Source organism: Glycine max, chromosome 16 (assembly GCF_000004515.6).
Source record: "Glycine max cultivar Williams 82 chromosome 16, Glycine_max_v4.0, whole genome shotgun sequence".
NCBI classification, from domain to species: domain Eukaryota; kingdom Viridiplantae; phylum Streptophyta; class Magnoliopsida; order Fabales; family Fabaceae; genus Glycine; species Glycine max.
Genome location: NC_038252.2, coordinates 37,850,939 through 37,878,175, shown reverse-complemented (window position 1 = coordinate 37,878,175; position 27,237 = coordinate 37,850,939). Strand labels below are relative to the sequence as shown.

General features: G+C 32.8%; 3 protein-coding genes across 3 annotated transcripts; 1 reads left to right on the top strand and 2 right to left on the bottom strand.

Moving 5' to 3' along the window:
- Nucleotides 1-377: 377 nt before the first annotated feature.
- Nucleotides 378-9,179, bottom strand: LOC100786225 (uncharacterized). Its single transcript, XM_006599665.4, has 10 exons — nt 9,014-9,179; nt 8,661-8,734; nt 8,477-8,533; nt 7,071-8,274; nt 4,962-6,315; nt 3,291-3,570; nt 2,772-2,879; nt 2,363-2,641; nt 1,767-1,910; nt 378-1,277 (listed from the first exon to the last, which is right to left on the bottom strand). The coding sequence occupies exons 4-10, from the start codon at nt 8,254-8,256 to the stop codon at nt 1,089-1,091; spliced, it is 3,540 nt and encodes a 1,179-aa protein (XP_006599728.1). The 5' UTR covers nt 8,257-8,274; nt 8,477-8,533; nt 8,661-8,734; nt 9,014-9,179; the 3' UTR covers nt 378-1,088.
- Nucleotides 9,180-13,820: 4,641 nt separating this feature from the next.
- LOC100785709 (transmembrane 9 superfamily member 3) lies at nt 13,821-18,304 on the top strand. The gene is made up of 7 exons (XM_003548276.5): nt 13,821-14,245; nt 14,340-14,380; nt 14,606-15,188; nt 15,707-15,844; nt 15,971-16,127; nt 16,234-16,718; nt 17,835-18,304. The coding sequence occupies exons 1-7, from the start codon at nt 14,106-14,108 to the stop codon at nt 18,052-18,054; spliced, it is 1,764 nt and encodes a 587-aa protein (XP_003548324.1). The 5' UTR covers nt 13,821-14,105; the 3' UTR covers nt 18,055-18,304.
- A 3,494-nt stretch (nt 18,305-21,798) lies between these two features.
- Nucleotides 21,799-24,804, bottom strand: LOC100785170 (transcription factor MYB52). The gene is made up of 3 exons (XM_003548275.5): nt 24,296-24,804; nt 23,244-23,654; nt 21,799-22,280 (listed from the first exon to the last, which is right to left on the bottom strand). The coding sequence occupies exons 1-3, from the start codon at nt 24,408-24,410 to the stop codon at nt 22,102-22,104; spliced, it is 705 nt and encodes a 234-aa protein (XP_003548323.1). The 5' UTR covers nt 24,411-24,804; the 3' UTR covers nt 21,799-22,101.
- Between the last annotated feature and the right edge of the window lie 2,433 nt (nt 24,805-27,237).

The window sequence follows — 27,237 nt, the reverse complement described above, 5'->3', positions numbered from 1 at the left end:
TACTTGTAAATTTTAGTCTTGAGCTTAGCCCAAACAATATTGTAGATAAATGACTAAATATTAGCAGTACTCTCTCTAACATACTCTATTATAAATTAAATGAAGAGTTCCAAAAAAATTTATAATTTCCAATAAATTTTAAATTAATAGGAAAAAGGTTAAAAAATACGTGGTTAAAGTGTATTGCTGACATTTAGCTATATCTTAAGCAGTATTACTTTTCCAGGGAATAAAAAGCCCAAACCAATTCATTAGATAAGTAACATTTTAATAGCAAAGAGATTATTTACATAGAAAATAACGTTAAAAACTCGGTTCAAGAATGTGGGGAAGATAATATCATAATAACAGAAGAAACAAAACACAGGAAAAGCAAATTCAGAAATCGTTGATGTCATTTGCTACCACTAAACCAAATGAAGCTCCACAACACCATCAAGATACAGTTTGGTTGCTTCCAACCCAAGGAAAAGGAAAATTTGCATCTCAATTCCTCACAAAAGCACGTTTGTTAAGTGAGTCTCACATTGCCACCAGCCTTGCTTTAACTGGTGCTTCTAACGGTGGTATCAAACCCCATGCAAAATCTAACAAGTAGCTGTCCCAAACTGCGTGTTTGGAAACCCATCAGATAGGAACGGATTCCATCTCCAACGTATAGAAGCTACAGCCACTAACTTCTGATCAAACGTAGAAAATCACATCTGCAACGTGTAATCAAACACGCTAAAAATACTACTAAAGACTAAATGAATTATCCCACATCATGTACAAGCAATATTTCAAGGATTCCCTTTTCAACATGACCAAACAAAGCATAGAAATCAACAGCATAACACTACATCTTACATGCTAAATTACATCATTGATGGGAAAGACAAGTATTACCAATAAAACCAAACACCTTTCAATGCATCATCATGCAGGAATGTGAAAGTGCACAACTCCTCTTTCCATATCATCTCTAAAATAGATAATGAAAAGCTGCAACCATGTATGGAGGTGCCTTTCCCTTTCAATGATTAAACTTGCCCAGCTTAGGGTAATATTGACACTATCACCAAGAGAAAAAAAAACCTCCAAATACTTCAAGATGATATTGGTTCATAAGGGTATGATAACCATGGGTGCTTCAGTGCTTCGGATGCAGAAGGTCGCTTCTTCGGGTTAACCTCGAGCAAATGAGCAACAAAGTCGATGAAGCCTTGGTCCCCCATCGGTAATCTATACCTTAATGATGTCTTTTTAGGAATCAGGTATTCTAACCTGTTGCTTTCCTGTATATATATTATTAAGTATTAATAAATAGTAGCTTCAAATTATTTCAAGTAAAATGCAGAGGTAGTGGCAAGAATTTAAATATTGTGTGTAGAAGTGCAACAAGACAATTTGCCACCCTTCCATCTAAAATATATGATAAATATAAAATTATATGAAATACTCAATATTAGAAATTATAGGAACTCTCTAGTTTTAAAGACAAGCAAATGAAAAGGCTCGTCTCATATTAAACATCAATATTTCATATTGTTTGCCAGTCTGTTTCAAATACTAGGAAAATTAGAAAGACAAATGCTAGGAACACACTCTTATTAATTGAAATTCATTGAAAATGACAAAACTTTGTGGATCTCACATCATATTTAATGATTCTCTCTCCTAATTTTATAATTTTTAATAAATTTAACCAATTAGTGAGTGTATTTGAAGGACTATGTTATAGAATGTGTTCTTAACACTCCTCAAATTAAAAATAAAATTCTTACCTGATTTCGTTCATAAAGCATATGATTTTTTGTGAAGTACTTGTATGTATCCCGTGCTTTAGCAAGCAAACCTTGATCAATTGGGCCAATTATACCAATCACCCGAGCAAGTAATGTTGCCGGGGAATCATTTTGGAAGAGGACCTATATAATGCATGGTCTTGTGTCACATAAGAATGAGAGAATTATGCATGTATTTAACAAAGAAAATAAAGTATTTCAGTAGATGAGGTGAAGTCAATGTAAATGATATATCAAATCATTTTTCACATCTAAAATATGCTTAATTGAGTTTATTTAACAATGGTGCTATGGAGAAAATCCAAGTATATATCAGGTCACAAAGATCCCATCATCAGGGAGATATAGTCATTGCTTTAAACAAATGTTTGGGATATATTGTTTTTTGGGAAAATAATCACTTTTTTGTGGTTGATTTTTGGCCAACCTCAACCTTTGACAAATTCTTGTACAAAACATTTTAGACCTTTTTAGGCACTTCCCACAGGAAATTTGATATAAATCCTTACATGCTAAAGTTTGAAAAACTTAAAACCATTTTGAAATAAATAACATTAACCATCTATTGATCTTACATTGCCAGTACAAAGTTCTGCCAAGATGCATCCAAGTGACCAGATATCAATCTTCTTGTCATATGGAAGCCCCAAAATAACCTCAGGAGCGCGATAGGACCTGGACTGAACATACGAGCAAAGGTGATCTGTCTCAAAACAGCTACTTCCGAGATCAATGACTTTAACCTCACATCTGCTATAGCTTTTAACCAAAATATTCTCTGGCTTCAAGTCACAATGTATTAGTCCAAGACTGTGCAAAAACTGAAGTGCTTCCAAACACTGAATGGTAATTGACTGCACACATAAGTTGAAAAGTGTTTATAATGACAGTATTGCACTAGCAGAAAGGATGAAAACTAAAGATCACAGTACAAACAGCATGATAAGTAAATATAGAAAGAACATATCACAGCACAGCACTAACCTGCAATCTTGGCATCGTGAAATACACTTCCCCCCCTGATTCTCGATTAAATTTGTGAAACTCATATAAATTGGCTTTAAGTAGTTCACATACTATTAACAAATGTTCCTGCAGTACAAGAGGTAGTAAAGTCAGATGATCACTAATCAACAGATATTTCTCAACATCACTTTGCCTATAGTTTAAAAGGATAGCCCTTCATTATGTTTTAAAATATGATGACAGTGCAAATAGTTATACTTTATAACATATCCTGGAAAGCATTGAAACCTGTCAGGGCTACAAACATTAAGTTCAGTGGCTTTAGTTAAAAATAACAAAAATAACCAATGTGGTATCATTGTATAGCACATAAAAATATGGAGAAACTGATACACAAAAACCATTAGCATCCAAAATAAACTATATCTAATAATGGATTGTAGACTCTTAATATACAAATATGCCTAAATCAACTATTGATTGAAAGAAAAATATGATAGTAATAAGTAGAACAATAGAACATCTAAATTCACTTACTCTATAATAAAAGTAATCATACAATCTTAGAAGGTGGTACTTGTCTGAAGGATCATGCTTATTGACATACTTAAGAAGCTTGATCTCATCAAGGCTTTGGTCAAAGAAGTCTTTGTTGTTCTTTATAATTTTAACACAAACATCCATGCCTGTGTGCAGGTCGTGAGCTTGTATAGCTTTGCTAAATGCAGCTGATCCCAGATACTCGGTGACATGATAGCGCCCAGCTAGTACAGAATTTAAAACAACATGGAAATTCTTGTCCTCCTCAAAGCCAGTTCTGAGCAACAAAACATGGGTTCAGATGGCATGTCAAGGCCAAAAGGAACACAGACCAATGACAAGAATACAGACTTTCCAACATAACAATAGTACCTACACAAGCTCATTGCGTCCTCCTAACATAGCACAATAATTAATACTTATGTATTCATATTTTATAAAGCTCTGTATATATCAGAGCATATAACTTCCCTATGAGGAGGGGAAAGAATTTCACCATATATCCTTGGTAGAATTATCACAACAAAAACATGTATCTTACTTTGTCTAAATTACAGTCGCTTCTTTATTTCTTGAAATGTAAGCATAAAAGGATTAGAATTTGAAGCAGTTATCAACTAGTATAGAGCATGGAATCACATGATCAAGCATATTATTATCAACTAAGAAGCCAGCATTATTATACATGGACATTTTGACAGTGCAAATTTCATAACTACTCACAAAGGAACAAACAGATGTTCATAGCATTGCTAATTATAAATAATGCATTTTATTCATAAAAATTAAAAAAAGATAATATACTAAGTTCCAAATTTGAACAAAGCGATGGAGATTCCAAAAAGGAAATAGTAGATCCACTGTCATGGTAATGTCATCTTATTTTCCATTGTTAACAGGACAAAAAAGTTCACAACATATTGTGTATGTTTGCTATTACAGATGTCAAAGTGTCTAAATTAAAAATAATGTCTAATATACAAGCCAAAGATTAATGATTACTTCCTTCATCCCTTTATATAAGACCCTTAACTAATTCACCAAAAATGAGAAAGTTGGTTAATTTAGTTAGTGGCATTAAAGATGTTAATAATTTGTATTGTTTTTAAGAAAATTACCATAAAATTATTGGGATTTGGGAATAACATAAGAGAAAAATTATCTTGTTAATTTCATCTAGCTAGTCATCTTTCCCAATCCTCACAAGAGATAAAGCAATTTCATCTTTTTAGTCATTTTCCCTAATCCTCACAAGAGAGAGAGAGAGAGAGAGAGAGAGAGAGAGAGAAAGTTTATCTTATTAATTTACAACATTTATTGTTTATTGGCTACAAAAAATGTAAATTAAGGGTATTTTGGTAAATAAAAACAATTAATTCAAGAGACAATTTGGAAGGATTCTTATAACAAGGACCATGCAAATTTCTCACAAGGTTCTTATATAAAAGGACAGAAGTAGTAATATATCACAATGATGAGAAATAGAGTGAATAGTTATCAACATAAAATTAAAAATATAATGGAAGGATGCACAAAACTGATACTGTATTTTCCATAGTTTTAAATTTCTTCTATAATCTATATCATAAAAAAAAATCTGAAGTACTAATTTCCTCAACTACTTTGCAAATGAATGAAAATAGTAAGCATGATATGTTTAAGACATGCCTGTTTTTCCTGTGCACAATCTTTAGATTGAAGGTTTCAAATTCCTCCTCTTGAGCCTTTATTTGCATTACCTGCTCTTGCACAGCAGCTGCCTCTTCATCCTCCAGTGATGCACCTATATCATCTTCCCTTACAATGCTAACCTTTTCATCCTTTTCTAGTTTGACAAGCTCTCCATCAGTATACCCATAATTCGAGACTGTAGTTGGAGAAGAGTTTCTGGATCTTACCACAATAGCATTATTCTCATCCCTAGAACTTTTAACAGGTGAAGAATCACTACTCTTCCTCTTCCAAGAAGAAAGCATGTCATCAGATCCCACAAATGCATTCATACAGTCATCTGCTTCTACATTACAATTACTCGACCATAGGGTCTTACTGGAGCCAGCATGAATCATCTGGCTATCTCTAAGAGATTGAGGAAATGAGAAGTTCCCATCAGTGTGTGTTTTTATCTGTGAGCATGCATCTTTATCACTGTCAATGACATATTTATTTGACTCAGTATTGTCCTTTTTCTTATTATTTTTGAATGATTTGTTAATAGAATTCTTATCCAAATCATGATGAGAGTGTTTGGAGCCACTGTGTGTAGTAGTATCATGATCACGGAAATATTCTAAATCCCCCTCACTACTACCACCAACCAAACTTCCATGCACTTCACTGCCAATATCAGCAGCATCGCTGTTGATACCCACCCCTATTGATCTAACTGAACCATGCTGATCATCTTCCATGTCCTCAATTCGTGACCTCGCACTATGATTCAGAACCTTCCCATCTCCTAGCATGATGAGATCATTTTTGTGAGTGACAAAGCCCTGCCTGACAGGTTCCATATGCATCAGATTCAGTTCTTCAACATCCATCAATTGTCTATCAAATTGAGCCATTACATCATCGCCATTAGTTCTTCCATACATTTCAGTGACCGTTAGACCAATAGGATCATCTGAAGCAGTGACCGGCTCAACATTTTTTGGTAGAATATATTGCTCACCAGAGAAGTAAGAATCCTCCTCAGCAAAAGATTGATCATCCTCCTCATCTTTGGCTGGACCTCTTTCCTGCGGATCTGGAACACTTCCATGCCCAGTCCCCTTTTCATTGTCACTAGGGTAATCTATTTCATGTGCCAAAAACCAGGCCTCATCCTCAATAGGTTGTCTCGTGTACCCAACATCTTCATCATCATCATATTCGTCAGAGTCCCAATATTCATTTGGATAATCAACAGATTCACTCAATCCATCCCCAATTGTTGCAAAACCTGATACAAGATCAGATGTATCCTCTGCAATCCCTTGACTTACAGACAGCCAACTGCCCCCTACAGCCTTCCTCACACCTGAAACATATATGAAAAAGTCAAAATCATTCAATATGCACAAATAGTTTATGTTAGTTCTAGCGGGAAAAGAATTGAAGCAAAGGCCTTAATGTCATGGTCAATTAGCAAAGAGGCAAATTCTTCCTATCTTTAACAGATAAGGGATTAAGAAAAAGATTCAGAAGATAAAATGTAATAGAATTAAACATTTAAATCACTTTTGATCCAATCAATACCTTGTGTATGAACTAACAAGATCAAAAGGGAATTACTGACATTAAGGCAACTAATTATTTTCACAAACAAAATATCATTGAAATAGGAGTTCAAATCACATTAACATTCAAGAGAACTTAAATTTATAGAGCGGAAGAATTTATAACATGAATTGAACGAATCATTCAATCAAATTGAAGTGAAGTCAACACAATGATCAAAGTCATACCAAACATAAACTTTACCCCTCTTAACTTGAGGCAAACTGGCAAGGACTAGTTCAACATTTCATGTATCACACTTGTCAAACAATATGCAAATTTAACACCAAAAAAGAAGCCAAATCCACAATAACACTTGAAAACTTGGTGTAAAAAGGAACATATACAAGTCATAAAAGTGGAAAATTCCCACTGAGCATGCAAAAGTATCAGCACGAGAAACTAAAAAATGAAACAGCAAATTTGAGCCCAAATAGTAAACAACTAATTAAAATGCCAAGAATTTAAGGGCATATGCACACATTTTAATAATTTAATAGTGTATAAAAAGCTAACCTGTAGTTTTAATTTCTTGTCCAATAGGGACATCCAGATATGACCCAATAAGTAAGGTGTTGTCAGCACCAGCGAGTTTCACAGAAAGTCCATCACACTCAAACTTCTCCCCCCAATTAAAAGTCAAGGGCTTATCTTCTGACTTGATTTTTACAGGAGGAAGCCTAGGAAACTCTTCCTTCTGATTTTCTGGTGCAAGAGGAAAACTTAAGCTGTCAGAACTGCCTTGCAACTTCCCTAGGTAAAGAGCTCTTCCCACTTCGTCCACTTGCTCTTTTATTGATGCCCTAACATCACTGTTTTCTGCCCTTCTCTTTTCCTCTTTTCTGTCAGAATAAGTTGAACCGTTGTAGCTTGTAGACATATCCCCCTTTGAGAAAGGGAAAACAGTCTTGACAGAACAATCTTTCCATGGGTCTGTAGATGAATTCACATTCTCATCAGTTCTTGACAAGACATTATCTGTCAAGTTCTCTTTAAGAGATGAAGCATTAAATTTAAACTGCCGATCAAGTTCCCTAGGTTCTTTGCTCTGCATAAGGTCATACTTTGGTTCCGTAGAGGCTTTACCACTACTTCCAATCCACAAGGAAGTTTTTTCCGCAGGCACATTATTTTCCTCCTTAGATTTCACATTACTGTTGGTTGCATCAAGAGCTTCACTAGTTTGATACTTTGATTGCTGAGATACCGGGGCCTTTAAAGCATTATTAGGCCTACTTCCACCATCATTTTGGTAAAGCTCCACAGGACCATTGCTGGCATTAAACTTCCATGAGTACATATCAAGAACACTGTCCTCCGAACTCTTGGAGAAAGTGAAGTTTTTGTCACTCGTCTCAACCACTTCATTAGACTTATTCCTTTCGCCAGTAGGAGCAACAATTTTCCATTTGCTTTCAGCAGCATTACTAGTACCAGTCCCACACTCTATTTCCTTCACAATCAGTTCTTTAGAAACTTCAACACTGTCACGAGAATCCAACCCTTGATTTTCTACCACAGGCTTCCCCTTATCATTCTGCAACCCATCATGCAAGTTCTTTTCATCCAATGTAAGCTTCTGCAAGAAACCATTCAAATCAGAACAGTTACTGAGCTCACTACGCAAAGCCGCCTCAGCTCGTGTGAACCGATTCCTCTTCAGAAAATCCAAAATCACTTCAACTGAATTTGTGTCTGCCATTCTCAAGCCCTTGCCAACCTAAACTCAACCCAGCAAACAAAAACACATAACAGACTTCAGAACAAAAAAACAAAACAAAACACAGAAGAGTTTTCATTCCAAATAAAGACTTAAGAAATACAAAAGACAAGGCATATTTCCAAGAATCCCATTAAAAGAAAAAAAGAAAAAAAGAAAAAAAGAAAAATTGACCATGTTGAAGACAAATCCAAAAGCTTACCTCGTATCAGGCATAACCAAGTGGTGGCACTATGCCACCTTTGTGTTTCTATTATACCTGAATAAAACAGAAAACCCAAACAAACACAGAAGCATAAATGCTTGTTTCTTCAAGAACAAAAAATCTTCACCAACCAAAGTCGAGAAATTTGTAAACTTTTTATGTTCCTTGAAAACAACGAAACCTAGGAGACGGTCCCAAAGAAAACCGCAAACACCAAAGCTTCTCGAGATTTTCCCAATCACCGATCCAAGGCCACTGCAGAAAACCCCAAACACCCAGAACCAATCAACGAAATGGGTAGCACTAATTTTCACCAAACAAAAATGAAAAACAAAAAAGAAAAGGTTTTTGCAAAGTGGGGATTTTCAGAGGAAACCCCAATTGCCAATTGCCACCAAGATCTGGCATTTACGTTCCAGAGAGAATTTCCAGGCTCTGCTGGAACGAGAGGGAAAAATGGGGTCCCAAAAAAATGACAAAAGAAATTGAAATTTGTATTAAAAAAAAATGAAAAAAGAAGCATAGAAAAAGCACCCGGGAGCAGAGGGTGTGTTTGTTTGTTGTTTTGCGCGTAAAGGGTTTAGAGGGTACGCTGCGTTCTCTTGTCCCTTCCTTTCCTGCTTCCTCTGCTGATGAATTGAGGGTGGTGAATGGTAATGGTGGTGGACCAAACCTATAGATGTTTCTGTTGCTTCTGAATATTTTTTATATATTTTTTCTTATTTTAATTCAGTTTAACTTTTATGAGGTTAATTTAAGTCGTTAACCCAAATCTTGCATGCAAAAGGCATATATTTGAATTTTTGTTTGTGCAGCCTGTACACCTGTCCCATTGGTGGTGACTGATATGTATAAATTTATAGTTTTTTTTTTGTGAATGATTTTTTTTAATGGTATAGCTTATATTCGAGAAAATTACTAGTCTTACTCTTTATATAAACTTTTATTGCATTTTATTACTATAAACAAATTGTGACGATTATATACTTGTAAAGTTTTCTTTACTTTTTTATATGGGAGATAGTCTTATACGTGTAGAGTAAAATTATATTTTTTTATTAGTAAGATTATATATTGTTAACGATAAAATTCTTTTTTTATATGGGACTCAAACATAATACTACTTTTTTTATAGAGGAACTCAATACTACTTATCAAACTACAATAATTTTGCGTCACACTATCCACAGGTTTAATGATTTTCATATTTTTCTATGGTACTAACTAGTAATATGGACCAAAACATATTTAGTGTACATATAGGAATTAAAACCAAAGCATAATTTAATAGGGATTAAAACCCAAAATGAAGACAATTATAGAGCTAAGTAAATAATTTAATCTATTTTTTTACTTACCACGGTATTTTTTTATTAGTACTATAGTTATTTTTTATGAAAATTAATCTTAAGTTAAGTATGACTGATATAAGGAACAAAAATCTCTTTTTAAATATTTAATACAATGTGTTGAAACACAAAATTAAATCATTGGTTAAATTAAAACAATTATGTGATAATTGTTTATGTGCATTGTTTATATTTTATACCATGGTTAATATAACATTGTTGTGATTGTGGTTATCACTTCAAGTTTTTCGTGTTATTAATTTAATATTTATTAAATGTTTATCATGATGGTTTTAATATGAATTATAGTTATTATTCGATTAATTTTTTTTATTTTTTTTAGATTAATACTTAAAATTAAGATAATAGTTAGATCAAATCTTTATCAATAGGATTTGATCAAATTAATAAAAATATTATTTTTTGCAGTGTTGTTTATTATCGGTTAAATTGAAATTTGTGGATCCTTGAACTATTGGCGATTTTAATTAGATCCATGATTGTTTTCAATGGAATCCGTAAATGGGTGTTATTTTTTTAACTGTATCCCTACAATTAAACACAAGAATCTGATTAAGAAACAAATTCAAGCTTAGGAATCCAATTTAAAAAATAAATCACAGACTTGATTACAAAAAAATTCATAGTTCATGGACCTAATTAAAAATTGTCAACCCCATGCGAGCCAATATATTGACCTCTGCAAGCTAATATTTCCACTTCTATAGCCAGTGTATTGAGTTTAGAACCTGCTGAAGTAAGAATACTGACTTACAGATATAAGAATACTGATGCGCAAAGGTTGATAATTTTTACTTATTTGTAATTAGATTCCTAAATTATTTGTTATTTTTAGTTAGAGCTCTATTTTTTCAAATTGATTACTTAAACTTGTATTTAATTTTTAATTAGATCCAACAAGGACCTAATTAAAAAAAAAATATCAGTTCAAGAATCCAATTAAAAAATAAATTCAGAGGCATAATTAAACTTTGACTAATAATTCAACAACATGCACGTTAATTTAACCTTTATTATCAAACATGAAATGAATCATTCTTTTATATTATTTAAAATTTTATATTAGTTAATCATTCTTTTTTTTTTTGGTAAATCAAACATATTTTATCATTCAAAGTCTGGAAGTTTGAAGCAAAATTTATTTTTTTTAACGATCGCAATTAGATTTCTTTTAATGTTATATCAAATATAATACAATTTTAAATATTTTTTATTATATTTTATTAATTTTATTTATTATTGGTTTATGCAATACGTGCTTTCTTTTATATATATATATATATATATATATATATATATATATATATATATATATATATATATTATTGTACTTACAAGACTAACTACATACATTACTAATTCTTACTCATTAGGATCCGTCTAATGATAGAGATTGAATTAGAATATAAGAGGTCACAGTGTGACTACTGTACACACAAAATAAATTATTGTTTCTTTAAATATGTTGTACAAAATTTGATTATCCGCAGGAATTGTATGATTTGTATCCAATTTTGTGATTTCTCTATTTTTTGAAAAAATAATTTTAACTTTCTTGTATCATTTCTGAAGACTTTGTTATTGCTAATGAATTAAAAATAATTATATATATGACTTTTAAAATAATTATTATAAAAAAAAGAGTAATATAAAAAAAATTACACTATCACATACAGTATAATCTAATTAAATTATTAAATTAATTTTTGGTTATTAACAGTTAATATATTTAGTATATTCCACAAAATGCTATTTTTTTAGTTTAAGTCTAATAAGAATGTATTGTAAAAATAGTCTTTTTACACTTTTAATCAATAAAAAAAAAATATTATTGTTGTGATTTTTAAAAAAAAAAACTATTCTTAAGACTTAAGACATAAAAAGTATTATTATGAAAATCAAACAACTTATTTATGAAAAAGCAATCTCCAGCAATTTAACGCCGGCCAAAATTATAATGGTCCAACAGTACTGTAGTAGGTGAAATTGCGGTTACATATATACGTAACAATTAATAAGGTCTAACGGATACGACAAAGTGACAATGTTTCCCAGTGTTGTTCTCCTATGTTATTGTTTCATCACACATGTGTTCAACTATGGTTTGGTCCATCCCAAAGCCACTGCAACTCGTGATTCGATTCGATTCCTTCGAAAAGAGCCCAAAAAGGTACCTGGGCAAAGCTTTGAACATTTTTCAGTCTAATTGTATTGGATATTGGGGTCAATTTCTGTTCATATAAAATAGCCTTAAATGTCACTTTTCTTGTATTTAAGATGGGCTATGGTGTTTTCTGGGTAACCAATTAACATGATTGTCATCGGGGCTTTCAGAGCCTTTAAGGCTGGCTGGTGACTTTGTGTTTGCCTCCACCCCATGAAGCATGCCTTGCACCAAGAAGCTCTTCTACCACTAAAAGGACCTCACCCTCTATAACTTCTTTCTTGTTCCTATTCCCCTAAACATCAACAAGGACCTCACCAATTATTTGATATCCCGAACAATTTTAAGTTAGCATGAAATGCAGGCCACATATATAACTCATATATGCATGATATTTCTATGTGGTGGCTTTAAAATAAGATGATTTCAAAAGGAGTTCATTATGTTCATCTATATATATGTTTCCCCCTTGACAACAATATCCCTAGATTCAAAATTCGTCCTTGAAACTTGAAATTCCAATACATATTTAGAGAGGACAATGCTTGTTGTGCTGACTACAAGAAAAAACGATTACTCCATCCTAAAACTTAACCATATGAGAGAACTGTCGAATACCATTTCATACAACCTTTTTTATTTTTTATTTTTGCTAGGGCATTATTTTGATCTGGATAGTGAGATTCACTGATGTGAGAATCTAATGGTTCTCGTTCCTAAGCTGAGTCACCCGCGATACCAAATCATCCAAGTGCTTTTGCTTCCTCACTCAAATTGTTGAGTCTATTCGTGGTTTGATATCAATCTCTTCATCTTGCTCTGCTCCATCAGAGCCTATAGCTCCTCCTCTGAATTATTTTGAAGCATCAACGACGTCATTGTCCCTGAAGACCTTCCACTTGAACAATCCATAATAATTAAAAATTTAAATGTATGGATCAATCAAAACGTGATACATGACTGTCAACGTTTGTCTGTAACCATTAATGTTTAAATTTAAGCTTGAGACCAAATTATTTATGGGATTGGATATAAAAGGAGATTAAATCCATAAATAAATTTAAAGGGAAACTAAATCTAAATTAAAGACAATTATGATGATCAAATTTATAATTTTTTCTTTAAAAAAAGAAAGTGTGTTAATAAAAAGTGTGTCATCAGCCTTTCTTACATTTTTAATTAATAATTGAAAGTCAAAAATAAAATAGGTATGAAGAATTTATCCAATTTTGGGAAGTATCTTTCCATCCCTTTTCAGTCATTCTTCTTCCTTTTTAGGAGTAAATACTTGATCCCTGGCCAAAACGTGGATCCAAAATCAGATCTGGTTTCAACTTTCAAATCAAGTTTATGGTCGTGCCCCCCTGAACTTGACTACGATTTCCACTCCCATGTCACGCACTCTCACATTTCCATACCCAATCACGTGCTAACACGTCAAGCTTTGGAGGTAAATTTAAAGAGTAACCTTGTAAAATAGATTTCTTTATTTTCTCACTTTGTTATGGTATCATTCGATTGCTGTAAAAAAAAATATCATTCAATTCAATTAAAAATTAACAAGTTAAAGGAATGGAATCATAGTCCCACCCAAATTGAGTAAATGGCAAGCGAGTCAAAATAGAACCAAAAAAACAGAAAATTAGTAAAGACAGTACCAAACTCACTTGCAAATCCGTCAGTTAAAGCACCATTTCACCGAAAAACAACAAACAAACAAAAATAAATAATCAATCAAACAATTAAAAAAACTTATTTATAAAAAAGGTTATAAATCAAGACATGAATACTTGTTGAAACTTGAAACAAGTATTCATTCACATTTGGCGTTAGATGGTGTCTTAAACAAAGTTAAAATTGTCTTCAAAAGAGAGAACATGTGAAAAAAAAAACAGTAGTAATAGTCCGTGGCGTGAGCGTGAGGTAAAACATCAAACATTACAGTGTGGCGGTGAGTCTACGTCACTCACCCCTTTTCTTTGTTTCTTTCCCTCTTCCGTTTATTAACACTCATACCGCACCCTCTTCTTCTTCCTCTCTTTCTCTCTTCTTCGTCGCTGGCCTTGCCTTTCAAGATCCAAACCTCTTCCCAATGAGGAACCTCTCTTTCTTCTTCTTCTTCTTCTTCACCTTCTTCGCCGCCGTCAGATCTGATCCCTCAGATCACCGCTACAAAGAAGGCGACCCCGTCCCTCTCTACGCCAACAAAGTTGGCCCCTTCCACAACCCTAGGTACCTCAGATCTCACTCCATTCCATTGCATTCCCTTTAGTTTCTACTGTTATTTATCGTTTTCGTTCTTCTTTTTTTTTTTCTCTTTCTCCAGCGAAACCTACCGTTACTTCGACCTTCCCTTTTGTGAACCAGGTTCGCTTCTCTCCTTTTTATCAAAGATATATTTTTTTTTACGGGAGATAATTCTGTTCGAATTCGAGATCTCTGGTTAAGCTGATTCTAACACGTGGCAACTAAACTGGTTAAGCCGATTCGAACACGAAAAATTTAATTTGAGTTGACTTTCATTCGAGACTTGTAGTTAAACTGCAACAGTTGATTTCATTTAATTATTGATGATTTGTGATTGCTTGCCAGGTGATTTGAAAGAGAAGAAGGAGGCGCTCGGGGAGGTGCTGAATGGGGACCGTTTGGTTAGCGCGCCATACAAGCTGGAGTTCCAGCGCGACAAGGAGTTGGTTTCCGTGTGCGACAGGAAGCTCTCCAAACAGGACGTGGCTCGGTTCAGATCCGCGGTGAGGAAGGACTACTACTTCCAGATGTACTACGACGACCTTCCTATTTGGGGCTTCATAGGGAAGGTTGACAAGGAAGGGAAGGACCCCAGTGATTATAGGTACTTCCTGTATAAGCACATTCACTTCGACGTCTTCTACAACAAGGACAGGGTCATTGAGATCAATGTGCGCACCGATCCCAATGCGCTGGTGGATCTCACCGAGGATGCTGAGGTTCAGGCCGAGTTTTTGTACACGGTTAAGTGGAAGGAGACTAACACGCCATTCGAGAAGAGGATGGACAAGTACTCGCAGTCTTCATCGCTGCCGCATCATTTGGAAATCCACTGGTTCTCGATTATCAACTCCTGTGTGACGGTGTTGCTCTTGACCGGGTTCCTCGCCACCATTTTGATGAGGGTGCTCAAGAATGATTTTGTCAAGTACGTCGGATTAGTTCTTTTTTGAATGTGGTGGTTTTAAAATGTGGTCACTGATTTGTGATTTGGAACCTTATAATGTTGTTTACAAGTGTTTTGAATTGTGGTTGCAGTTTTGTTGCGATACTTGATATTGCAGAAATTGTAGACAAGTACGACCGCAATTGAGCTTGTGGTTTTGTTGCAATTCTCGATATTGTGCGAAATTGCAGTCAAATGCAGCTACAATTGCGGTCATGATTTTGTCACAATTGTTCATGTTGGGCTACGTTTACAGTCACGGTTTTATTGCGATACTTGATATTGCAGGAAATCACTGATATATGTAACCCCAATTGCTGTCACAAATTTGTTGCAATTCTTGATATTGTGGATAAATGTGTTTACAATTGTGGTGATGTGGACCTAAAAAATTTTGACGTGGCTGGATTGTGGTTGCAGACCGTTTTTTAAAACCTTGGCTGGCTGTTTATTTGTTTGGGATGAATTATGGATGTTGCTTTTGTTTGAATTGTGAATAGGTATGCACATGATGAGGAGTCTGCAGAGGATCAGGAAGAGACTGGGTGGAAATATATCCATGGGGATGTGTTTAGGTTCCCCAAGTTTAAGTCTCTGTTTGCGGCTGCGCTTGGATCTGGCACTCAGTTGTTTACCCTGTGAGTTTGCATTGGCCTATTTGAAATGTGTCTATCAGTGAAGCTTGTTTTGGGAAAATTAAATTGTGATAATTTATTCTTTGTTTATTTATCTATCTGAATGAGTTGTGATTATGTGGTATGCAGTACGGTGTTCATATTCATATTGGCGCTTGTTGGTGTGTTTTATCCATACAATCGAGGGGCGCTGTTTACTGCACTTGTTGTCATATATGCACTTACTTCAGGGATTGCTGGATACACTGCAACTTCATTCTATTGTCAGTTGGAAGGAACAAACTGGGTATTTGCTTGTGAATTTTTTTCCTCTGCTATTTGGTGCTGTTTTCATTATGTTGCGTTTGTTTTCAGAGCTTAGTGGTTTTGTTCTTGCCATTTTGTTATGACAGGTTAGGAATCTGCTGTTGACTGGATGCCTTTTCTGTGGACCTCTGTTTCTGACTTTCTGCTTTCTGAACACTGTTGCAATTGCTTACAAAGCTACTGCTGCTCTTCCATTTGGGACGATTGTGGTTATAGTTCTCATATGGTCACTTGTTACGTCTCCTTTGCTTGTATTGGGAGGCATTGCCGGGAAGAATAGCAAGGCTGAATTTCAAGCTCCTGTTCGGACAACTAAATATCCAAGGGAGATTCCACCTCTGCCTTGGTATCGTGGAACAATTCCTCAGATGGCGATGGCAGGATTTTTGCCTTTCAGTGCTATATACATTGAACTTTACTATATATTTGCCAGTGTTTGGGGCCACAGAATTTACACCATCTACAGCATCCTGTTCATTGTCTTCATCATTCTCTTGATTGTTACTGCTTTCATCACTGTGGCATTGACATACTTCCAGCTTGCTGCTGAGGATCATGAGTGGTGGTGGAGGTATGAAATAACTATTTATCACAAATTTCTTTCTTGTTTTTCATGGCTTGGTTTTTAATTCCTTGTGGATATGGTTAGTGAATATGAGCAGGGGCGGATCCAGAAACATTATAGAAGGGGGGCTGAATTTTTTTTTTTTGCTTCCTTTAGTATTGTTTAAATGTCTAACTTTTAATAAATAATCATTTTTAAAAAAAGTTACTATTTTTACACATAAAATTGAAATTATATTTTATATTAAATGATGATAACCTTAATTGAGAATTTGAGATGCCAACTGATTCCTGAGTTAGCTGTTAGATGGGCTTGAGCAAAACAATTTAATTAGGTGTTTATTAAGTTAGAGCTTATCATGAACTTATTTTGATAAATTTCACCTTTAAGTTAACAGAGTTTATGGAGGTGGTCACAAGCCATTTTCATAAGCTTAAATGCTTGACCAAACACATGCAAATTTTCATATGATAAGAGAAACCTAGATAGGTACTGTAGATATGTTTTGGTTCTTTAATCCATCATGATTAGTTTTGTATTAGGGAACCAAACCTCCACATGGGAGACTTCATTGGTGATTGTAAACATCACAGTACGACTTGTACTGAAACTTATCTAATATATAATATTATTTTTGCGGATAAAAAAAAGTACTGTAGATATGAAATACTAGGATAATTTTTTTAAACTTTTTCCAATGAAGATAAGTTATGATGATAGATGGATCAAAATGCATGAACTTCCCAATACAGATATTGTTTTTGACAAGTTACTTCAAACTTTAGGACTTGATAACTGAATTTGAAAATTCGTTATTGATGGTTTGTTAAGTATCTGATTCATGAACAAGCATGGATAAATATTATTGCTTTCATGGTCTTATGTCTGTTTTTGTTATCTGGACCTTAATGCCACCATTCTTCAGGAAGAAATGCATTCTGAAGAGTGCAGGCTTTGTTGCATTATACATCATTTTGTTGACTATTATATTATTTTGATCTATTTTATTTTTTGGATTTGCATTTTGGAAATGGATGATCACATGGAGTTCAATGAGGCTTGAGTTTAAGTTAAGTTTATGACCAGCTCACTTCATCTATGTGTTCTTATTTTCCCTTGCAGATCATTCCTATGTGGTGGTTCAACTGGGTTATTTATCTATACCTACTGTCTGTATTACTACTATGCACGCTCCGACATGTCTGGATTCATGCAGACCTCATTTTTCTTCGGATACATGGCCTGTATATGCTACGGTTTCTTCTTAATGCTTGGAACTGTTGGATTCCGTGCTGCTTTGCTCTTTGTCCGCCACATTTATCGATCCATTAAGTGTGAGTAGGCATTTTGTCCTCTCAAGTCCACTAGAGCAATTGTCTTCATTTCATAGGGAATTCTGTAGAAAAATTATAGTAATTTTGCAGTTCTTTTGTGTACTATAAGGGAAGCTGGGTTGGGTGGGTTTCTGGCTTCCAGAGCAACTTGTTAGATGGCAAAGGGTGCTTTTGGGGATAACGTCTGTGTACTACCATCTCTTTAACCAAACTCTTGCAATACTTTTTGGTCCTTATGAACATTCTTCAACATGTCAATTTTCTACCGGTGTCAACATTTAAGTTTTCCATAAAGATTATTGCAAATCCAAATTGTAACACATCTGGGGCATCTCTACATTAAAAGTGTTGGAAATCTTATCAGATATTACCTGCGAGTACCTATTTTGAGACAGAAAATGCTCCACGTATTCAATTAATCAAATAGCATCAAACTTTATTGCCATAAACAATTCAGACTGGAGACCAAATTTAACCAGGCAGTTGGTAAGCAAAAAAGTCTTAAAAGACATCTAAGATATGCTTGGAAAATTTGGCAAAAATACCAAAAGGGAGTATTTTTATTTTTTTTAATTTACCAAATGGAGACAAATTGTGAATTGACCCAAATAAGGGTAAGTTGTAGTATGATTCACAACTTCTGATAATGAAGTTGTAAAAAGATGGATATTTTGTTTTTCTTTTATAACTTTTTTTTTATTTGAAGTCATAAAATAATTGATGGTTTTGAAGTCGTTTAATTTTTTTTAAATTAGTAATTTGAAGTTGTAAAAGGGTATATGACTTTAAAGTCATACAAAAAATTTTAATTTTAAATTAATTAATTTTTAACCACCTTAAATTAATTTTAATTATATTAACTTAAAATTTCGTTGCTATGCACACGTTCAAACTACAAGCCAAATCTAACAAAGCTGTTGAGAAACAATTCGCAAAAGAAGAGTTGAGACGACATACTGATGATGTCCATAGATTTTATATATATATATATAATATAAAGAAACGTCCAGATAATCATCGTTTTCCTGTTTGCTTTGCAGCTCTTGTAGTACGCATTGTTCCGTTCTTCATTGACCTTAAATCTTGTGTACCATACACTTTGCTATCAGTATCACTATCTAATTTTATTTCAAACCTATTTATGTTTTTTCATATATATGTCTTTAAAATAACTAGATTTGATCTTTATGAGAAATAATGTACTAAATTTAAAAGTACTTTAACAAACAACAAATTACAATTACATCTGAAACAAAAGAATTGTAGACTAAATATATTATATCTTATGCTTACTAAATGCTTCTTAATTTGTGTACATTAAATCTCAAACATCAATAATTAAAGAGTGAACAGTAATGATAATACTTGTATAAATTACTAATATTTCCTACACCGGCATACATCTAAAGCTTAGTCTCAGCCCCCACTCTTTGACAATCCTCATGATGCCCTTCTCTCATTCAATCAACAATTCAATTTAATCAGATTTTAGGATCCCTTGTCAAGATGAAGCATTAACCCACTTCCAAAGCAATTGGAATTCAGGGGAATTTTTTCCTAGCATTGTTACTTTGATCATCCTCCTCAACTAACCTTTGCCTTTTCTCAAGATGGGTTATCGCAGACATCATATCCTTCAACACACTCATGAATGGTTTCTGTCTCACTGTTGAGGTCAAGAAAGCACTACACTTTCATGACAATGTGGCAACCGAAGGATTTCAACTGGATCAAGTTAGTTACAGGACTTTGATTTGATCAATGTGTTATGCAAAGTTGGAGAAACAAGAGCTGCCTTGAAGTTGTTGAGAGAGATGGAAGAGCGGTGTAACTTACAACAACACAATCATTAATAGCCTTTGCAAAGATAAACTTGTTCCGGAGGCCTATGATTTATATTTTGAAATGGCTGTCAAGGGGATTTCTCCTAATGTTGTCACTTATAGTAGTATAATATCTTCACATATACTGTGTTATGATCAGTGAGTTTGTAAAGAGGGCTTGTTTGGTGAAGCTTTAGACATACGGTAAAAAATGGAAGGTGGTGGTTGCATCCCTCATGTTGTAACTTACAAAATAATTATCGGTGCTATTTCAGAAAAAGATGTGAATACATTGGCTGAGAAACTTTATCATGAAATGATTGCTAGAAGCCTGTTGTAAGAGGAATGTACTGTACTCTTTCTCACAATCATGCTGTCATTTTGATATTGTAAAGCTCATAATGGTCAATCATTTTTTAGACTTAAAAAGTAACTATCCTTTTTCTTCACAATGTACTGTTGTATGCTTAATTTACTTTTCAAGTATTTTTCAGTCACTGCTCATTGTGTTTCAGATAACAAGCCATGCTGAATTTGACATGATTATTTGGAATTCAGTATCTTCTACATGACTCTATATTTCTGGTGGTGTTTTGCATAAGCGAAGATTTAGAAGTACAAACATATTTTATTTTTAGCATCTGAGTTGTCCTGCATGTTAATGTTGATTGCTGCATAATTAATTGCTTCTTTTTCTAAGACTATGAAATATTTTTGGGGTAATTATTGAAGGACTCAAAACTTTAAAATTCAACACAATATATATATATATATATATATATATATATATATATATATATATATATATATATATATATATATATAATAAAAGTATGACAATATATAGAAGAATTATACTTCTATTGTATTGTATTTTTTTTGCACCCTCAATATTGCAACAAAAATTTGTTTCGGCCCTATACATTAGGAAAAGCTATTTCTAGAAAATCCAAAAAAGCCACTCACATTGTAGGGACCAAGGCAATACTGTATGTGTAGGGCAGCTAGCAATGCCCTTATTTCTCATTCTGACCTGTGTCTTTTATGTGGTGTCAAACTAAGAGCTTATTTCATGCCTTTCGCTGTAACTGGTTAATATTTTTACCTGTCCGACTTATTTGAAATAGTAAGACAATTATTTTATGCCCCATATTTTATCAATGAAGTGTATTTAAATATTAATTAGTCGCTGTTTACACCTAATATTAATATTCTTCTAAAAATAATTAAACATCAATAACTTTAGAGTAAATTACAATATTCTCCTGAGATTTATTTTAATTACATATGCATTTCCTTTTTTTTTTCACCCTACACAAAACTTCATAACTTAAATATTGTTCATATTTTAGAATCTTAAAAACTCCTATGCCATTTTTAATCCCTATATTGTTATATTATTTATTAATTTTGTAATTTCTCACATAACAGTGGCACCCCCTCTTTCATTAACGGTTATAACTCTGCATTTATGATGACTTTCGCATCAAATGATATATGCACTCGGTGGTGTATATACTTGTCCATTATTTGAAATAAGAACTTGATCATGATGAAGGTAATATAAAATAAACTATCATAATATTTGAAAACTTAATTTTTCAAACTCCTATTTAACACCCATAATTTCTCGATGGCTCTTTTCCTATCATATCATATATCACCTATAATATTTATTTATTTTTCTCTTTTAATTATCTCTCTCATTAACTAATTAAGGGTCAACTAGCATTTTGGATGTCCCAATATTATTTTCCAAATAAAATTCACAACTCATCAAATTGTGTACTCTCTCTCTCAGTCACACACGCCATTTGCTGTCAAATCTATCAGTCTCTACCTACAACCTGGCTAGAGCAATTAACAACAATAATGTAAATAGTACCCGATCCCACATAATCGTTAATCGATCTTCCTAATCCAAGTGGATTATAGAACATAGAATCTTGAAAGATCCAAACATCTATAACATATTTCTAATTTTCTTCAGTTTACAAGATGCAATGCACGTTTTGATTTTTGATGCATGGAGCTTCTTAGAAGCAGTGTTTTTACATGTTATAAATGTACATGTATATGTCCTTAAATACGTTACTGTTTTGTGAATGCAGTAGCTAGGTAGTTACATGAATGGATCTAGTACGTAGGTCGAGATTTTGTGCTCTAGTCAGACTCGATCAATTGATCAATATTGGAAGTAATTGAGGTTGTACTATAGCAATTATATATATGTTAGCAGCCTCCAGTAGACAAAAAATCAATGAATGGAACACCATTGTCCTTATTCTTCTGTCCCACAGCATCTTGACTTACTTCCTCGTCGTCTCTTCTTGCATTGTCTGTCACTTCACTTTCATTGGAATCGGTATTTACTTGAAGAAAATCGTAGAACTCTACTGATTGACTCTTGCCTGGAATATTATCAAACAAAAATTTTCATTATTAACTCTCATATCATCCATTGGCCAAATAATGGATTGGATGGGAACATAGTTTATTTAAAGGCTTTTGTAAACTATAGGCTATTCCTTGTACCCAGTTATATATATTAAGGATTTTAATTTCTTTGCCGATAAAGAAAAAAAATGATTGGTGCCCAATACACAATTGGAGTATAATGCTAACTAGCTAGCATCGTAAAGACAATATTTAGAAAATTAAAAATAAAAAAGTTTTTTTTTTATTAGAAGTGAAAAAGAGTTATCATTTCCTGAAATAAAATAGTTTTACACTATAGTTTAATCATAAATTATATTATGTAAAATATGGTGGTTGATTTTTATAATAATTATTTTAAAAATCATACAAATAATTATTAATTTATGATTAAATAATAATGTAAAATTATTTTATAGTACTATTAGTATATATTCATTAAACTTATTTGAAAGCGCAATAGTATATTCTTGTATTTTTAATATAACTCAATTGTAATTTTTAACATAAACTTCTATTTATTTATTCCTTAACCAGAATTTATCATTTTAATATAAAAATCTCTTTTTATATTCTTTTGTCATCTTGTATGTCATTTTAAATTTATCATTTATGTTATTAGTCAATCTCACCAAACATTTTCAATTTAATCAATTTTATCTTATAAGCATTTTAATTTTTCAACTCTCTTGACTTATAGCTCTTAAGTTTTTAGTTAACTTATAAACTAATTTAATGAAACACATCCTAATAATAATAATAAACATATTGACTGTTTCATTTTTACCGGACAAAAAAACTATATTAATGAGACTAAACTTAATATATATATATATATATATATATATATATATATATATATATATATATATATATATATATATAATGCAATTAGTTATTGAATGAAGTTGTACCTAGAAAGCATGGAATGCATATACCTGGAGGCACAGTGGAACCAGCAGAACTTGGATCTTGAAAGTAAAACTTCTTGCCGGGAAATTGAAAAGAGCTATGTGTGAGTGTGACACAAGGGTGGCTGTACTTTTCATAATACTTCTCAACAAAAGAAGGGATGGCCTCAAGGTCATCCTTCAAGTTTGGAGCAAAAAGTGGCTGCAGTTTTGGATTATTAATTTTAGACCTTTCTCTCCGAATCCTTGCCATCATCACATGCCAATGATTCTTTACTGCGTTATCAGTTCGACCTGGGAAGTGTCTTGCAATTACAGCCCATCTATTACCATGAATCCGGTGTGAAGCTAGAAGACGCTCTTCTTCTTCCTCTGTGAAAGGATTTCTGTTTATTCTTGGGTCCAATTGATTGAACCATCTCAACCTACAGCTTTTCCCTGCACAACACAGTTCTTGTTAATTTAGCTTAATTATATATGTTATCACAGTTAAACTTCACAAACTTACAAATTCATGGTACTTTATTCACTTGTTATGCTTTAATATTTGATATTAGATTTTTATATAGTAGTATAAGAAATCTTTATATTTCTATGGATCGATCTTTTAATCAAACCATAGAAAAGCTAATTAACGAGTTAGTAAAATCTTCAATGTTTGCTATTATATTAGCCACTTAAATTATTAGTTTAGTACATAATTAGTTGCTATATTTTTCTTCAGAGTACTGCCTTTCCTGTAACCCTAATGGATTTATCAAGTAGAGCAAAATCAAAAGCTTTTCTTATGTTAGAGAGAAACATCATTTATCCCAAAATTTTATTCATACCCCCCATATGTGTAGTTCCAAAGAAATTTGACACTATAAAGCAATTATTAAATAAATATAATTAATAGAATTTAACTATTATCACAGTGACTACAACAAAGTTAAAGGAGTTAGGTGGTGCTAACCTTTTCATATTAGCTCGATCGTTACCACAATATTTTCTAATAAAATAGTTATTTGATTTGAATGGATAAAAGGTTGTTGCAAGCAAAATAAGAAAATAATAATATGACATGATGATCGTTTCACCTGATCTTCCTCGGAGCTTCTCGGCTATGGCGTTCCAATTATGAGGTCCATAGTGTTCCACCAATTCTCGAAGTTTCTCATCCTCAGCTGGCCTCCAATGGCCTCTACTGCACATATTATCTCTCCCTATCTATAAGCTAAAACACAAAGAACGAAAAGAAGAAAAAAGAACCCTAATTCAAGAATAGGGTATACTTTTTCCCTCTACTCTTTTGGTTTTCTCCCTCTTGTGTTTGAACTATATATCTTCCTTTCCCTAAGCTATGATGAGTAAAGAATATTAGAGCTATAAGAGAGAGGAATAATAGAGATAAGAGAGGAGATAAGAAACTAACAATAAAGTCAAGGGATAGTAGAAAGAGACACTGGAAGAGAATATAAGGTGGGGGAAGATGGGAAAGTGTTTTCCGTTAGAGAATTGGAGTTGGAGGGATTGGACAAACCTCTTACACCTGCGATTGATGCAAACGTTTTGGCTAACAAACCGTCTCATAAGTAATACACAAAGATATATAATAATAATAATAATATATACACATATATACACACACATTACATATGATGCGCGAGAAAGAAAAGAGGTTGCTTAGAGGTGCGAGTTTGGTTCTGCTTTCAACATCTTTCCAAGTTTCTAACCTACAACGTCTACTTACAACCCACCAAAACCGTGCTTATTTTTCCATGTTTTTATGTATTTACTAATGAAAATTACATCGATACGGGTGGTTTTCTATTTTCCACAAAATGGGGCATGTCTTGTATGTGACATCAATAATAAAACGTGAAACACTTGGCTATCGACTATGTTAGAGAGTGCATGCATATAAACGAGCACCCAAAAGTGCTTTTAGAAAAATAATTGAATAAATTAAGCCGTGCGTGTACATGTCTAATATTCTTTTACAGAAAATTCAACACACAATGCATAGTATTCACCTAAGAAAAGTAGTTTTGACATATACGTTTGGGTGACATGCAAAATAACAAAGGGGAGGAATATACAATATTAAATCAGAAAATTAATCGTTGGGAGAGTTTGGTATTCTTGTTGGACTATATTTGGATCAAGCTATACGCAGAGGGATAGATATGTTTTAGGTTTGGATTTGATTAACTTTTTTGGGGCGTAACTAACTAGATTATTTGGCTTTGAATCCTTACAATTGCACGAGGACTGCGGACTATTCCATATATCATTCGTCATTTAATTAAAACTATATACTTCCTTTTGAGTCAACCATCTGGTCTTGCCCCTCTTTGTCTCCCCTACTACCCCTATTGACATAAGATAAATAGAACAAATAATTCTATCTATGAATGTTTTACCTTCTAGATGGATTCTTCTTACTGATAAAAAAAAATCTTAATTTTATTTGACCCATTCCTTTCACCTACAAAAGATATTTCTAATGGTTTAATGTTGAGTTAAACTTTGTTTATATAGTATTTATCTATTAGAAATAATTAATTTGCCACTATGTGTGTACGTACACACAAAACATTAATATAGTATACATCATATATTAATAGTATAGAAATCCCATAATATGTATATTAATATAATTTAATTTTTGTTAAACATAAAATTTAATAACGGAGAAAATCTTTTTAATGTTTAATTAGTGTTTGTTAGAAAATGATTTTTAAATAGAAATCTCTTTCGTCCTCTCTCTCTTAGTATATATTATAGTGTAATTGCATGATGATGTCAAGTATTATTTTAGAAAAATTACATCACATGTTTTATCCATTTTCTTTAAGAGGTGTATGAAAGTATGAGTATAACGACAGATATTTGAAATACAAGCACGTTGACGTGAGGACAAGCTTGTTTAATAATATCAGGGAGTAATTATACATTGACATTTTTCAAAGACATATATATTTCTATATAGGGAGTTGATTAATTTCAAGGTTAGAACATATTACAACTCTAAAAATAATTGGATAAATTACATTTATCATTTTAAGTAGCAATTAATTTAACTGGTGACTTGTTGGTTGAATCAACCAATAACCCAATAAGTAACTTACAAAATTTAGACCAAATTGATCATTTAGAAAATTTTAATAAAATTGATTTATAAGTTGAAAAGAGAATGCCCTAATAAAAGGTACCATTTCATGATCTTAACCTCGTGATGACATGAAACAGAAAACAGAAGAAAACGCAATTGTACGTGCCTGTTATTCTATCATGTATCATGATAAATGCTTTTAAGTATAAATTAAACATTATACCGAAAGTTATTAAATCCAAGCCGCCGGATTTACTCCAAATCGGCCGGGTTCGAACGGGTCATTCCGGGTCATATATATGATCAATTTAATAACTAAATCAGTCCAACTATGTTATTCGGTTCTGATTGGATCGGATCTAACTGAGATTTTAAAGTATGATTATATCATATTTGTTTAATGTATGCAAGTACAGTATATCACGCCTGTTTTTTCTTAAATACTTTTTTTTACTGCTTGTTAAATATCTTATTTATCTATTATAAGTTGCAAGTATTGCTATTTATTTTTTAAAAATATTATTAGCAAATAACATTATGTTTTAGAGACTTTAAACAAAGACTTTACTATCCCCACTAATGAACTGACCCTATAAGTGAGCAAAAAACCGGAAAATATCTGCAAATTTATAGAATCTGCTTACTTTTCAATATCACTTTCAGCAATATTCAAATACTTTTATGTTTAAAACGTACTGGCTTTTTTGAAAGATCAAGCCTATAATCTCCATGTTCCTAATGTGTTAATTGCATTCTCCAGTTGCTGCATGCCGAGGTTATATAATCTACCCCCAAGATTAATCCAAGGCGCCGGGATCGATCTAGAAACATAAATTATAAAAACTATCATCACCTTGGGCACATATTTTTCTTAATTTTAATAAATTAAAGTCAGAAAAATGTTACCTGTGTTGACTTAAAGGA

Bases quoted from the DNA above. Each gene is read 5' to 3' on its own strand.
- LOC100786225 (XM_006599665.4), bottom strand. From the start codon at position 8,256: ATGGCAGACACAAATTCAGTTGAAGTGATTTTGGATTTTCTGAAGAGG. The intron at 6,316-7,070 runs GTTAGCTTTTTA...TATATGTTTCAG, and splicing joins ACAAGAAATTAAAACTACAG to GTGTGAGGAAGGCTGTAGGG. The intron at 1,911-2,362 runs GTAAGATCAATA...TGCATTATATAG, and splicing joins CAGAACTTTGTACTGGCAAT to GTCCTCTTCCAAAATGATTC.
- LOC100785709 (XM_003548276.5), top strand. From the start codon at position 14,106: ATGAGGAACCTCTCTTTCTTCTTCTTCTTCTTCTTCACCTTCTTCGCC. The intron at 14,381-14,605 runs GTTCGCTTCTCT...ATTGCTTGCCAG, and splicing joins CCTTCCCTTTTGTGAACCAG to GTGATTTGAAAGAGAAGAAG. The intron at 16,719-17,834 runs GTATGAAATAAC...TTTCCCTTGCAG, and splicing joins GATCATGAGTGGTGGTGGAG to ATCATTCCTATGTGGTGGTT.
- LOC100785170 (XM_003548275.5), bottom strand. From the start codon at position 24,410: ATGTGCAGTAGAGGCCATTGGAGGCCAGCTGAGGATGAGAAACTTCGA. The intron at 23,655-24,295 runs GTGAAACGATCA...TGTGTTGTGCAG, and splicing joins GAAGCTCCGAGGAAGATCAG to GGAAAAGCTGTAGGTTGAGA. The intron at 22,281-23,243 runs GTATATGCATTC...ATAATATTCCAG, and splicing joins TGGTTCCACTGTGCCTCCAG to GCAAGAGTCAATCAGTAGAG.